We start from the raw sequence: 15828 nt of genomic DNA, 5'->3' as shown, positions 1-15828 counted from the left end.
GAGATAGATAGATAGATAGATAGATAGATAGATAGATAGATAGATAGATAGATAGATAGATAGATATCCGAGAGAGAGAGAAAGAGAGAGAGAGAGAGCCTATAGATGGATAAATATCCAATAGGTAGCTAGGTAGCTAGGTAGATAAATAGATAGATATCCTAGAGAGAGAGAGATAGATAGAGACCAGATAGATAGATAGATAGATAGATAGATAGATAGATAGATAGATAGATAGATAGACAAATAGACAGATACATACATGCATACATACATCTGTGTGTATGTGTATGTGTGTGTTGCAGGTATATATTTCTACATATGTATATGTGTATATGTGTGCTATGTATGTGTTTTGGGTACATATGCACTTTTCTCTTGAGAGCAAGCAAACAGAATTTCATTTTTAATGTGGGCCGAGTGTGCTCACAGTTAAAAATAAAATAAAAATAAAGACAATGAAAGTTATTTTATCTTTAAAAAAAAAAATCTTCCCAAACCCTCTTCCCTTTGATGCTGCTGAGGCTCTGAATTTTAATAAAGAGTTGCACCTTACCTCCAGCGAGGGCTGAGCGAATTCCCGAAGACGGTTAGGCAGTTCCTGGTCGGCAGGATTCATGCTGGCAGGGGGTGTTTGGCTTTTTTCACTTGTTAGCCAAGGGAAGAGAAAGGAAGCCAAGAAGCATCTTTTCTTCTTTCCCCCCCACCCCCAAAAAACCATCCGGCCTGGGCTTTTATTGTTCCAGCGTCTCCTTCGTGCACTCTGCTGGTAACGCCTGCTGCAGTCTCCCGTTTCCTCCAGTAGAATCAATGAGCATCTGGCGATGCATAATGGAAGTCATTTAACATCCCCGGGTTTCCAGAGGTTCAGCAACGTTGCGGGAGGGAATAAAAAGAAGGCTGTTTTGCTTAAAGCTTTTTTTGTGGGGGGGCCTAGGTGGTTCGGGGGGAGAGAGAGGCTTCCTTTGGGCAGCTTGTGTAGAATGACAAGCCACCTTCTTTCTCCCTTCTCTTCACTGCGGAGCGATGCGCCGCGTTGACTATCTCACGATTGGTCAGGGATGTCGGGCTTCCAACTCTGCTGAATATGAGAGTGAGTTTTTAATCTCTCCTCCGTCTTGGATGGGGGGGGGGAAGAAATTCTCATTTCAAGGGCTTCCCAAGCCCCCCCACACACACACCAATGATTGGCGTAGGATGCCTCCAGAGTCTACTGAAAAAGATGGGGTTTAAAAAGCGCCATGGTTTTGGATGCGATCCTGTGCCAGCGATGAGAATAGGTGGAACATGCACCACTGTGGATGCATAATATATTCAAACAACTGTACGGCATCCAGCCTTGGTTTCTTTCGGGTTCCTTAAAGTATGTAGATGTAATCCGTCAGTAATCCAGGTCGTGGTTGTCCCAAAGGTGCTTTTTTTTTCAGGAGGCAATTGGACTTTCTAGTTTTTCTTAGAAGATGTTTCACTTCTCATCTAAGAAGCTTCTTCAGTTCTGACTGAATGCTGGGGGAATGGAAGGATTTATATTCCTTGCAGACAGCTTTTGCATCCTTTTAGAGGGTCGTTGAGGCCGCTTGGCGGTTTGTCTGTGTCCTCAAGGGTCACCTGAGTGGTACAAATTGTTCGTGTAGTCTTCAGTCTTCTCTCTGGAAATCCATTCCTACTCTTCGTACCATTCAAAGGACGTTCATCCCAAATTGTATAGCTAAAAGTCTGTAGAGATTCTCAACCATCCAGGTCATAGTTGTCCCAAAGGTGTTTTTTTTTTTTCAGGAGGCAACTGGACTTTCTTGGATTTTTTTTTCTTTTGAGGATGTTTCACTTCTCATCCAAGAAGCTTCTTCAGCTCTAACATAATTAAGTGTGCCAAATTAAAGCTGGTACGGAATGCTTATATTTACACTAAAGAAAGTTCCTTGTTTTAATTAACCCATCTTCTACTGGGCCAGGGAGATCCACAAAGTTTTGGGTTGCGCTGAGAAATAACTTGAATTTCATCTGAATGTTTGGCAGGAGCCATTGAATAATGTTCTTATGCCTGGATTCTCTTTCTCTCTCTCTCTCTTTTAAAGTCTCCTCCGTCCATATCTTTATTCTCATTCCTTCTGTTTTTGTGGCCATTCAGTTATTTTCCTCATTTATCAAGGCAAAACGCAGGTAGTCCTTGACTTACAACCACTTCTTTACCATTTCAACCGGGCTGAAAAAAAGTAACTTATGGCCGCTTTTCACACTTAACGACCATTGAAGCATCCCCACTGTTGAGGTCACGCCTGGAGCTCACCACACAAAACCGGGGTGCACCTCCCCCTCCTTACTCCTGATGTCTTCGCCGCGTCCGGAGGTTCTCACCGAGCCGCCAGCAGTCGTCCTGCATTTCCAGGACCGGGGAGGGCAGCACAGATGGATTGCATGGACGCAGCTCACTGAGCGCACTGTGAGGGAGCAGTTCGCCGGGCATTTGGGGTATAGGGAGCTACAGAACATGAGGCATGTTCGTGGATGAGTTGTGCATGCTCGCTGGGCCGGTTCTGGCTTTGGAGCAATGGAGGGGGATGTTTTAGCTACCGGATGGTGGTTACCGGCTAAGGGGAAATGGGGGGGGGGGTTTAGAGTATATAGGTATAGCAGGAATATGGGTGCTTTAGCGCTGACTTTGAATGAATCACTGCTTCTTGGACTTGGGTGATGACGTGGGGCATGGCACAAAATCAACAAAGTCACAAAAATAGGTAAAGTCCCTTTAATTCCCCCAACTTGGCCTCCAATGTTTAATTATCATCTGGCTGGAGAAAAAACTCTCCCAAGAATAGTTTTTAAAGGAAAGAAATTCTATCCAATCTCAAAGTACATATAAATTATAAAGAAAAACCAACACAGACCACACTGCAGCAATTAACAAGACAGGGCAGGATAAGGGATTGAAGAAGTCAAAAGATAACAAAATACACACACTTGGGAGGACGCCAGAACTCAGATAAGACTTGACCAACCAGAATAATTTCACGCTTTGCTTCCAGCAGATTTGCCATGTGCAGTTTGCCCTTTTAAACAGTCTTCCCAGCTGCAGCCAATGAAGGGGATCAGGACCCTTTCCTCCCCCGTAAACCACATTGCTCCCTTATCCAGTCCTCCCTGCGTGCCCTAGAATGAAGAGGGGATGGGCCTGGGTCTTTCTCTGAATGCCCAGCTGGCCTGTGCCCTTCCCCAGTTTCCTCCACTGACACCAGAGCCACATTCCCACTCCTTGTCAGCTGTTCCACCTCTCCCTCAGAATCAGATTTCAACTGGGGCATGACACTGGTATTGTAGCACGGAGTAAAGATACTGCTGGAAGCCTGTTTGGTCTGTTTTCATTTCATCTGTTCCAGCATTTACCAGACTTGCTAAGAGTTGATGAGACCCACAGTCACATGATCAAACTTCAGCCGCTTGGCCGCTGACTCCTATTTATGACGGTGGTGGTGTTTGCAACAGAATTGAAGTCAATTGGGGGAAGCCAGATTTTGATTTCACCACCCTGCTGACTAACATGTGGTGAGCCTGGTAAAGAAAAGGTCACATGATGGGACAAAACTCACTGAACCATCGTCTTGCTTAGTGACAGAAATGTTGAGCGCCATTGTGGTTGTAAGCCGAGGACTACCCTGTATTTTCTTCATTTACCCAGGGTGAAGCGCCTTCTGGATTTCTTTTTCAGGGCTGCAGAGCTGGTGTGGCTGTTTATTGTCCCCAGTTTGAGATTTTTTTCTTTTGGCCACAAGCTGCCTTGCTCACCCAGCCAGGGAGGCGTCAGTTCGCAGAGTTCCTAATTATCAATAAAGCAAGAAGGTGGGAATGTGCATTTAAGGTCTGGGCTGAATCAGGATGCAGCCGTTAGATCTCGGCGATGATGAATAATATTTTGGGCAATTGCCTGTTGAAGAATCCATTAATCTAAAATTATGCCTTGTTAATCGTTCTCTCTCCCCCTTCCCTGCACTGTAATGAGCCCATTAGCAAAGCAGAAACACCCAATGGGTTTTTTTTTAACTGGGCGGCTGGATGGAGGTGGACATGTTATTCCCATACAGATGTCAGGAAGTGTCGTCTCTGAATTAAAGCCAGAACTTGCTAGCAAAACAAGAAAAAAAATATTTTTTTGCAAGAGTTGCTTTGGTTACTTGTAAGGAATCTGGGTGCAATTCAACCGGTTGCTCGCTAGCTATCGCAGCCTTTTTTTCCTGGCTCATCTCCTTGTTACTTATACACAGGGTTGGGTTGCTGGGAGAGCTCGGGAGAGCCCCTAGCTAAGATTCTGTGCAGTTTGGAGAACCCCCAAATCCCACTCCTGGTTGACCCCGCCTACCCGTCCCCTCCCCTCCGCCCGTTTTCGATGCAGGTAAGTGCAGGGGGTGCGTGGAGGCTCGGGGAGGGCAAAAAACAGGCCTCCTAAGGAGTTCAGGCAGACTGGAAATGGGCCCATTTCCGGCTTCCAGAGAGCCTCCGGAACTGGAGGAGGCTGTGTTTTCGCCCTCCTGGATGCTTGAGGAAAGCCCCAGGAGCCTGGGGAGGGCAAAAATGCCGCCCCCTGGTGGTGCAGGAGGCCAACTAGGCCACGCCCACCCACCAATCGGCCAGAGAACCCTGTGCTAAAAATTTTGAAGCCCACCCCTGCTTCTACAACCATCTTTTTGTCTACTCACCCTATAGGTGGGTAGTAGGCCTGTCATTTCCTCCTTCCTGAGAGGTCAGAAGAATGGAAATACAGGTAGACCTCAACTTACAACAGTTTGCAGACCGACCGAAGTCACAAAAGGCACTGGAAAAACGTTACTTGTGACCCTTTTTCACACTTATGACCATTGCACTATCCCCATGGTCACTTGATTTACATTTGACAACTGGCTCATATTTTATGATGGTTGCAGCATTCGGGGGTGTGTGTCATGCGATCCCCTTTTATGACTTTCTGACAAGCAAAGTCAGCAGGAAACCAGATTCACTTAACAACCGTGGGACTAATTTAACAACGGCAATGATTCACTTAACAAAGTTGGGAAGAAAAATCGTGAAACGGGACAAAAATGACTTCACCCATTTCTGACTTAGTGACATAAATTCTGGGCTCCATTGTGGTTTAAGTCAAGGATTACCTCAACCAACAACAACAACAAAATAGAAATAGAATACTTCCTTCTTCATTGCAAGTATTGTTTACAAGTATAAACCGTGATAGTAACATTTCCCTCACAAATGATCTCTTTTCCATATATCCATCTCTTATATATAAACTAATCTTTGAAGCCTCGTTGTTTCAATTTTAATGTCAGTAAAAGTCCATTAAGAGATAACAACGTATTGATTTTAATCTTGATCATAAAACAACCAACCGTATATTCCTTTTTTTTTTTTTTTACTTTTGACAGTCTTCATCTTTAATCCCTTTAAATAATGTCCTACCTAGAACTTGGTCTCGTTATATTACTTTTTTCCCCCATGTCTATTTTATTTCCTTATATGAGCTATTTTGGGAACTGGGTTATGTTCCTTTATGTTGGCCTATATCAACTGAATTGACTCTTCGTTAAGCGTCAAAAAACATCCCAGAGTGCTGTTATAAATCAAGGTGATATCCATTTCAAACACAAAGAGGAAATATTTATATTTGGGCTGCTTGACAGCTGGCTGACTTTTGCAACAGTTAGTAAAATTAGATAGGACAACACGAGTCCATCGTGAACACAATTCGGGCCTTTTTTCCCCCTCATTTCTTTTTACTTCATAAATCAGGATGGAATTATGGCGTTAACAAAATCTACCAACTGGCAAAGAAAGGAAAATGTTGAATATAATTATTCCCCCCCCCCCATATCATAGAGAACTTTCTGCAATGTACAGATCTGCACATGGCTCGCCGCATTGTACTGCATACACCACATTGCTCAGTTTGTGTCTGGGTGTTTTATCATTGGGGTGGATAAACTCTTGCCTTATGTGTTCTTAGGTTTGAAGTGTGCCCGTATGTATCCTGAGCTTTTCCAATATTCCTGCAACATACGGAATGACGACGTTGCTTCTAGGTAACCTGTGGCTAGGCCATCTTTGGTTGATGGAGCACTCCCTACGTTTTGCCCGCGTAGTTCTGTTTAAATTTAAAATTAAATTTGAAGCAGAAGTTGAACTAGAGGCAACCTCCTTAAAACCCTCCGCCCCACCAGCATCATTTTACCAAGTTAAACATGACAGAGGACAGTTACCAAATTGTTATGTTTATAAATGTTTCTAAAGCCTTAATGCTGAATTCAGCAACACAATTTGTTTAGCCAGAGAGGAGAAAGTGAACTGGAAGCGTTACGTGTGGTAGGATGATGAGACAGATAACATAATCAGAGTTGGAAGGGACCTTGTAGGTCACCTAGTCCAACCCCCTGCCCAAGCAGGAGACCATATACCATTTCTAACAAATGGCAGTCCAATCTCTTCTTGAAAGTCTCCAGGGATGGCGCTCCCACAACTTCCAAGGGCAACTTCTGTTCCATTGGTTGATTGTTCTCACTGTCAGAAAATTTCTCCTTATTTCCAGGTTAAATCTCTCCTTCTTCAATTTCCATCCATTATTCCTTGTCTGGCCTTCGGGTGCTTTGGAAAATAGCTTGACCCTCCCTCCTCTCTGTGGCAGCCCATCAAATATTGGAAGGCTGCTCTCCTGTCTCCCCTGGTCCTTCTCTTTCCTAGACTAGCCAGGCCCAGTTCCTGCAACTGTTCTTCATATGTTTTAGTCTCCAGTTCCCTAATCATCCTGGTTGCTCTTCTCTGCATACTTTCTAGAGTCTCAACATCTTTTTTATAATGTGATGACCAAAACTGGATGCAGTACTCTAGGTGTGGTCTTACTAAGGCTTTATGGAGTGGTATTAATATCTCACTTGATCTTGATTGTATCCCTCTGTTAATGCAATTTAGGATTGCATTGGCTTTTTTGGCTGCTGCTGCACACAGGTGGCTCCTATTTAGCTGGTTGTCCACTAAGATTCCAAGACTGATAGGAGAGGTTAAATAACCTGTCCCTTCCTTATTGCACCTACAGGTTTTAAAGCAAACTAATGAGAAATTGTGTGTAAGATCCGTGTAGCACATATCCTAGGAAAGGCTAACTGAAAAATAAAATAGTTACCAATACCTGGGTATTACTTTTCTTAATTACCTTTATTCTTAGAAAATGGCTAATGAAAAGCAACAGCCCTTCTCTGGGTTTTTGCAGAACTGGAAGTTCAGAGGAATATTTCCCAATGCAACACAAATAGCCTTTGTCGAGAGCTTTGGGCCAGCAGAATTGCCAGATCTAAAAATGGACACAGAAGAGGAATTGGCAGATAGGGCGATTCTGACAACCATATAATTAGATTCACTTAATGATGGTAGATTTCTACACACAGATGGGCAATTTTTACTGGTGGGTTTTGTCCTTGAAGTTTGCAAACCTTGGAAAGAAGATTCTATTCTTCTATTTCAAATCCGTTGGGGAGAAATGCAGGTAGGCCTCGTCTTATGACCATCATTTGAGCCCAACATTTATGCTGGTAAACAAGACAGTTGTCAAGTGATTCACTCTGCAGCTGTTAAGTTAGCAATACGGTTATTAAGTGAATCCAGCTTCCTGATTGACTTTTGCTTGTCAGAAGGTTGCAAAAGGGTTACCAAAACATTTAACGTTTGAGTATTAAAAATATTTCCTGCCTGGTCCTTCCCTTAATGCAACAATATACAAGTAGTCCTCAAGTTCGGCCACATTGAGCCCCAAATTTAGGTTGCTAAGGAAAACACTGAGTTTCCCTCCATTTTATGACCTTTCTTGCTCCAGGTCTTAAGCAAATCATTGCAGTTGTGAAGTTAGTAACCCCGTCATTAAATGAATCTGGCTTCTCCATTGACTTTGCTTATCAGAAGGTGTCATGCCCCTGTCGGAATCTGACTTGGAGGAGGAAGACAAACAGCTGACAGGGAGTGAGAGTGAGTGTGGCTCTGTTGGCTGTGGAGGAAAGTGAGGAAGGGCAAAGTTTGGCTGGGCAGAGCAGGGGAGAGGTAGAATAAGGGAATTGGAGTTCAGAGGAAGACCCAGGCCCGCCCACCCCTTCATCCTAGGGCATGCAGGGAGGAACAGAGAAGGGAGCAAGGTGGGTTGTGTGGCTTATGGAAGAGGAAAGGGCCCTGATTCCCTTCATTAACTGCAGCTGGGAACAGTGTATAAAAAAGGCAAGCTGCGTGCAGCAAGCTGCTGGGAGCAAACGTGACTTTATCTTGTATCGTCGTGGCTTATCTGTGTTCTTGGCGTCTTCCCAACTGTGTGAGTTTTGCCGTGCTTTCAAGTTTGAAATTCCTTCTCCTGCCCTGTGAAGCTAATTACTTCAGTTTGGTTTGTTTGGATTTTAAGTTACAGTTTGTGTTGACCATGTTTTGGACTTCATTCTCTGCAGTCCTGGGGAGAGTTTTTCTCCAGCCCGAAGGTAACACTGGGGGGCAAAGTTGAAGATGATAAAGGGATTCTTACTGCTTATCTGACTCTGTTGTCTTTGTACCACGCCCCTTTGGGTCATCACAGAAGGTTGCAAAAGTGGATTGCTTGACCCTGAGACACTGTAGCCATCATAACTGTGAGTCAGTTGCCAAGTGTCTGAATTTTGATCAGATGACTATGGAGATGCTGCAACGATCATAAGCAGGGGTGGGATTTTCCTGGTTCAGACCGATTCAGGTGAACCGATCGTTACACCGGCAGCATCTCACCATTGATCATGTGTGAAAAATGACAATAAGTCACTTTTTTCACAGCTAACAACAACAACAACAACAACATCAACATCATGAAAAATTGAAGAATGCTAATTTAGAAAGAGAGCAGGAGTAATAGACAAAAATGCCCCAGTAAAAACAGAATAAGGCCCTTGCAAGGAATAAACAGCTGTGCCACTGCTCAGACTGAATTTCTGTTGGCAGTGTGTTAGCAACCAGTCTCTTAGCACATTGTTCCTTAATGCAATTTGCCTTTTTCAAGATGCATTCAGAATTTCATAAAGGTTTTTCATTTCTATGGTCTTTTTTTTTTCTTTTTTAGGACGTTGTATTTAAAGTGGTAATGTTATCAATACTTAAAAATGCATCATAAAAATGATTTTTTAAAAACATATTCTACCCATACTGTGAAATGCAACCATTGTGCATTGCTAATGTTCCAGGATATGATTTGAGCTGATGTTGATTTGGCTTAATGTTAAACTAAGAAGAATGACAATGACCAGGCATCTTTTTCTTACGTTGGAGGGAAGTTGGTGAGGCTTTCCTTATATTTTGAAGCATAGTTTTTGTTGTGACATCAATGCACATTCAATAAAATTTATTATTAAAAAAAGCAGGATATCCTAGGCGTACGTATAAAATGGCTCAGTCTAGTTGGATTATGTGAGGTTAATTGCAATCTGCTGGAACAATATGGGGGTTTCAGGAATAAGGAGCCAATGTGTCCTACATTGGATCCTGAGGTGGATGGATGGATGGATGGATGGATGGATGGATGGATGGATGGATGGATGGACAAATGGATAGGTGAACAGGTGGATGATCAGGTGGATAGATGGATGGACGGGTAGATGAATGGACAAGTGGATAGGTGGATAGGTGGATGTTCAGGTGGATAGATGGATGGGTGGGTGGATGGACAAACGGATAGGTTGATAGATGGACAGGTGGATGGATGGATGGACAAATGGATAGGTGGACAGGTGGATGGACAGGTGGGTAGATGGATGGACGGGTAGATGGATGGACAAGTGGATAGGTGGATGATCAGGTGGATAGATGGATGGGTGGGTGGGTGGATGGACAAATGGATAGGTGGATAGATGGACAGGTGGATGGATGGACAGACAAATGGATAGGTGGACAAGTGCATGGTCAGGTGGATGGACGGATGGATAGATAGAAATGGATGGATGGAAAAAAGATAGACTGAAAAGAGATAGCCAGAAACTGTCACCAAATACATAGCCACGATCAAATAGAAACAACCACTAAAACAGAGTAATGTCAAATGTGTATGTTAAGCTTTGCGGGGGAGGGGGGACGACGACACATGGCCTAGATACTGGTCAATTTAGGCAAATTATAAGTAAGGTTGTGTGATGAAAGAAACTACCAGGAAAAAAAGATCAAGGAAGATAGGTTTGCTAAAGAAAGGCACATCATAATTGCAAACAATTCTATGCAAGAGGAAACATAGATGACAAGAAGAAACCGAAGAGGCTACCAAAAGAAAAGAAAACTTAGTGAAGATCTAAAAGAAAAGGGAAAAAGACGATGCATAGAGATTGTGAAAAAGCACCAGGTCATGATAAAATAATGCACACAGGTGTCCTTTACCTCTGAAGCTTGTGTCTGCCTAGCTTCAAAGCTCGGAACGAGCTGAAGTAGCCAAAGGAGCTCTCGAGTTATTCTTGTCATGCTTTGCTCAGTTCAAAATGAAATCAAATGAATTTTTTTTTTTAAAAAGCACCAGCTGCTCAGTGAAGGAACCAAAATGCCAACAGGTAACTCTGAAAACACAAAGCTGCTCCTTTTTCCTCAACAACAACAACAACAAAGAATTGCCTTTCCTCAGGAGATTGTGAAGAGGAAGAGGCAAAAATTAAAATCTGGGATTGACCGAACCATGATCAGAAATAGCTCTCTGAATTAATTTCCATCTGAGGACCAGATGGATTGGGACTGTCAGTCCCATCAAAGTAAGATGGGCTTTCTCATCCATAACAGGTAGTCCTCCACTTACAACAGTAACAGACAGATTCCTTGTGTGTCCAATCATACTTGGCCAATAAAGAATTCTCTCTTCTCTTCCCTTCCTTTCCCTTCCTCCTCCTCTCCTCTCCTCTCCTCTCCTCTCCTCTCCTCTCCTCTCCTTCTCTTCTCCTCTCTTACAAAGACTGTGACTTTGTTGCTTATATCCTTACGATTTATATTGATAGTTTCCTAGTATGATTTGATAGCTTATTTGTACCCTATGACTATCATTAAGTGTTGTACCTGATGATTCTTGACTCTTGACGAATGTTATCTTTTCTTTTTATGTACATTGAGAGCATTTGCACCAAGACAAATTCCTTGTGTGTCCAATCACACTTGGCCAATAAAGAATTCTATTTTATCCTATCCTATCCTGTCCTGTCCTGTCCTGTCCTGTCCTATCCTATCCTATCCTATCCTATTTTCCATTACATTCCATCCATCCATCCATCCAATTCCTATTCTATTCTACTCTACTCTCTCTACTATTATTCTATTCTATTCTATTCTATTCTATTCTATTCTATTCTATTCTATTCTATTCTATTCTATTCTATTCTACTCTACCCTACCCTACTCTACTCTACTCTATTATTATTCTATTCTATTCTATTCTATTCTATTCTATTCTATTCTATTCTATTCTATTCTATTCTATTCTATTATTCTTATTTCTATTCTATTCTATTCTACTCTACTCTACTCTATTATTAATCTATTCTATTCTACTCTAATTCTTATTTCTATTCTATTCTATTCTATTCTATTCTATTCTATTCTATTCTATTCTATTCTATTCTATTCTATTCTATTCTATTCCACCCTGCCCTGCCCTGCCCTGCCCTGCCCTGCATTCTACTCTACTCTACTCTACTCTACTCTACTCTACTCTACTCTACTCTACTCTGCATTCTATTCTATTCTACTCTGTTATTATTCTATTCTATTCTACTCTGTTATTATTCTACTCTACTCTACTCTACTTTATTCTTCCACTTCACTCTACCCCACCCCACCCCATCCAATTTCCTTTCCTGTCCTATTCTGTAGCACAAGTAGGTTTTGTATTTTCTGCTTCTAGCTTTATGGATAGGTGACAGCAGCCTCCTATATTTGTAGATGTATTTCCTGGCTCTACTTCAGCATTTCTGTCAATGGCAACAGAACAATTGCTTCCGTTAGTGAAGCTTCTCCAACATTTCTGCTCTGCAAGGAGCTTTGTTAAGTTCCAAATAATATCGCCCTTGCCACCTGCAGTCTGGGATAAAAAGCTTTGGTTGAGCTGCTTTGTTTGCCGTTCTTTTTAGATCCTCTTGAGAGATTGGAGTAGAGATCATCCGGAGGGGTGTTTTAAGTGGGGCGTGAAATGACAGCATTCAAGAAAGGTTTCTTAAAATTTCTGTTTTGCAGCTTTTTCCCCTTGTTTATTTTGTTTTATTTTAATCCTTCAGAAGCCTTCGTCTATTCCCCAAAATACTAACTCCTGCCTGGCATAAAATTGCTGCTTGATGGATTGTAGCTACAAGCAGAAGGCAAACGAAGAGGCAGGAGTTGACAGCAAAGATTCAAATGGACTTAAGTGAAACTACTTTAAATTAAACCCGTCTCTGCTTCGGTGCCTCAGATGAGGGATTCAAGACTGACATCTGGTGCGTGCAAAATATGTCTTCCAAATCTGGCATTGCGGTTGCTCGGGCATGCTTCAGTGACTTTAGCATTCACCTTGACCCAAAATCGTACTTATTCCTTAAAATATACCTAGGCACCGTCTTCAGGCGAAATACAAAAAAAGTAATAATGTAAAAACCGATTCGAAGATGCAGCACGCAACTGAATTGGACCATGACTTTTACAACTGATGCACAGATCAAGTGTCACAATGATTGATGTTCATTTCTGCCTGTTGCTTTATAAGTTGTTGTTTATCTTGAAGAATGATTGAAAGAGTGGATGAGAAATCTTGTACATAAAGAAACGCAGGCCCAGTGTGAGGCTGCATCTTTTAGAGACAGAACTAGCTAATTTAGGAAAACGGTGAAATTTGTTGAACTATCTATAAAGAGAAGGGGATAATTTTTTTTATCATAGATCTGTTCTTCAATAAAATCAATTTTTATTAACTGCCCAAGGAGCTGCTGATCCAGTTCCACAGAGGAATGATTGAGTCTCTCATCTGCACCTCTATAACTGTCTGGTTTGGTTCTGCAGCCCAACAGGACAGACATAGACTTCAGAGAGTAATAAGGACTGCAGAAAAACAATTACTACCTACCTGCCATCCATCAAGGACCTGTATACTGCACCCTGAGTCAAAAAGAGGGCTGTGAAAATATCTACAGACTCCTCACATCCTGGACATAAACTGTTTGAACTCCTACCCTCAAAGCGACACTATAGAGCCCTGCACACCAGAACAACTAGACACAAGGACAGTTTTTCCCTGAACGCCATCTGCTAAACAAATAATTCCCTCAACACTCTCCAACTATTTACAAAGTCTGCATTACTATTACTATTAATCTTCTCATTGTTCCTATCACCCATCCCCTCCCACTTGTGACTGTATGGCTGTAACTTTGTCACTTGTATTCCAACGATTTTTACTGTTTCCTAGTATGATTTGATTGCTTATTGTATCCTATGACTATTATTAAGTGTTGTACTTTATGATTCTTGATGAATGTATCTTTTCTTTTTATGTACACTGAGAGCATTTGCACCAAGACAAATTCCTTGTGTGTCCAATCACACTTGGCCAATAAAGAATTCTATCCTATCCTATCCTATCCTATCCTATCCTATCCTATCCTATCGTATTTTCTATTCCATTCCATCCATCCATCCTATTCCTATTCCACTGTACTCTACTCTACTCTTTCTACTCTATCATTATTCTATTCTACTCTGCTCTGTTATTATTCTATTCTATTATTATTCTATTCTATTATTCATTCATTCGTTTGATTGTTTAATTGCAGTCGGTACTATGAAATGGACAACCTATGAAGTGGCAGTCCTTGGTAGTCCTTGTCCTACAACAACAAAATGTATGTTGCTAAGGGAGACATTTGTTATGTGAATTTTGCAGCCTACCCTGCCACAATCTGCTAAGCAAGTCGCTGCAATTGTTGGGAACATGATTGTTAAGTGAATCTGGCTTCCCCATTGATTTTGCTTGTCAGAAGGTCACAAGAGGGGATTCACATGACCCCGGGGCACTGCAGCCGTCATAACTCTGAGTTAGTTGCCAAGGGGCTGAATTTTGATTATGTGACGAAGGGGATTTCATTTATTTATTCATGGTGGTAGCTCAACGAAATAAATTTAACCCGTAGTGTATTTCTTACCTTTCTGTTTCCAGAGTGGAAAGATTTAAAAATAATGAGAGCAATTAAATTTGGTGTGGCGTATTTTAGTATTGATTAATAATACTTCTCGTCCCTTCTAGGATAACTCAAGGTGTAACCCATGCCTGCGTACATGAAATTGTGACATTACAGTGCACCTAGAAAGTTGGGTTTGTTTCACTGTTATTTTTAGAATTGGGGGTAATTATCCGTATTGTATTCTTTTTATAGATTACCTTTCTCAAGGAATAGACCTTTCTGGAATTGAGGTAATTGAAAACGAACTGCTTTTTATTGCAAGAGCTCGACTCGAAGTAGAAAACCAGGCCAAAAGGTTGCTCGAACAAGGAATAGAAACCCAGGTAAAAAGGTTTTTTTATTTCCTTCCTTAAGAAAGATAAAAAGAGTCAGTGTAATCCGGGATGGGGATTCAGCTGGTTTGGGAGGGTTCGGGTGAACTGGATGTTAAATTTACATCTAGTTCGCCCAACCAGTTGTTGAAACGACCGGCTGCCCCGCCCACCACGCCCCTCCCAGAAGTCTCCACACAGCCCGTTTTGGATGCAGGTAAGTGCAGGGCCCGTGTGGAAGCTCTGGGAGGGCAAAAAACAGCCCTTATGGAAGTTCCAGAAGTCCGGAAACGGGCCTGTTTCTGGCTTCTGGAGGATCTCCATAGCCTAGGGAAGACCATTTTCGCCCTCCCAGAGGCCTGAGAGAAGCCCCCGTTCTGTTCTGTTCTGCTCTGTTCTGTTCTATTCTATTTTACGAAAGTACGTAAAAAATGCAAGTGGAAAAATAGGGACCACCTTTGGTGGGAAGGTAACAGCCTTCCATGTACCTTCGGCGTTGAATCATGCAGGCCACATGACCACGGAGACGTCTTCGGACAGCGCTGGGTGTTTGGCTTTGTAACGGAGATGAGCACCGCCCCCTAAAGCCAGGAACGACTAGCATATATGTGCAAGGGGAACCTTTACCTTTACCTATCCCTCCTCCACAATTAGCTAACTTTTTGACTACAGAATGCATAAATATCCACATCCTTTTCTTGTACTGTGCGCGAAATACCTTGTTCCACGGGTTTTTCACACTCTATTAGCTGTTGAGGGCAACCAATGAGTAGAATCCCCCCCCCCCCAAAGTTAATGGCAGACCATTAGAACAATTGGCTATCCTATTAGCCTGCCCCTCAAAACAATCAAAGAATTATTAGCATTTCTTGCCCGTCATGCATGATTTGCTTTCAGTCCACCAAAGGATTCATTGGGAGAGCTTCATTAATGCTTAATTGTATCTGGAAGAAAAAAGCGCCAGGATGAAGGGTTTGCTTCTCAGATGCGTTGATGAATTTTTTGCAGTACATCACTTGGGAGATAAATCTGCTCTTCGCTACGGCCCTGAAAAAGATGCACACTTTTTGGGACTGCGAGAGGGAGCCAGACAATGGTGGAAATGAAATGTCAAATAATGCTTCTTTCCCACTTGATATGAATTATTTAAATATTTATTTATTTACCGAGCATACAGATATTACAGAGACTTCTGGAAGGGACTTTAGAGGTCTTGTAGTCCAACCAACCCCAACCAGGGGAGACCCTCTACTATTCTGGACAAATGGCTAACCAGTCTCCAGTCATGGAGCACCCACAACTTCTGGAGAACT

The 15828-nt window shown here is 42.3% G+C and overlaps 1 protein-coding gene across 2 annotated transcripts in view; it reads left to right on the top strand.

The window, feature by feature from the left end:
• COG5 (component of oligomeric golgi complex 5) overlaps positions 1-15828 on the top strand; it is a 130794-nt gene that overhangs the window by 25473 nt on the left and 89493 nt on the right. For both annotated transcript variants that reach the window (XM_026701333.2, XM_087935538.1), the window contains exon 7: positions 14397-14527. In XM_026701333.2, coding sequence (XP_026557118.1) covers positions 14397-14527 — 131 coding nt within the window. The remainder of the gene's footprint in view (positions 1-14396; positions 14528-15828) is intronic.

The sequence above is a fragment of the Pseudonaja textilis genome, chromosome 5 (genome assembly GCF_049901715.1).
Source record: "Pseudonaja textilis isolate UNSWEBS1 chromosome 5, rPseTex1.2, whole genome shotgun sequence".
In the NCBI taxonomy this organism is placed as follows: domain Eukaryota; kingdom Metazoa; phylum Chordata; class Lepidosauria; order Squamata; family Elapidae; genus Pseudonaja; species Pseudonaja textilis.
Note: the sequence above shows the minus strand (reverse complement) of the source record. Positions and strands in the feature narration are given on the sequence as shown.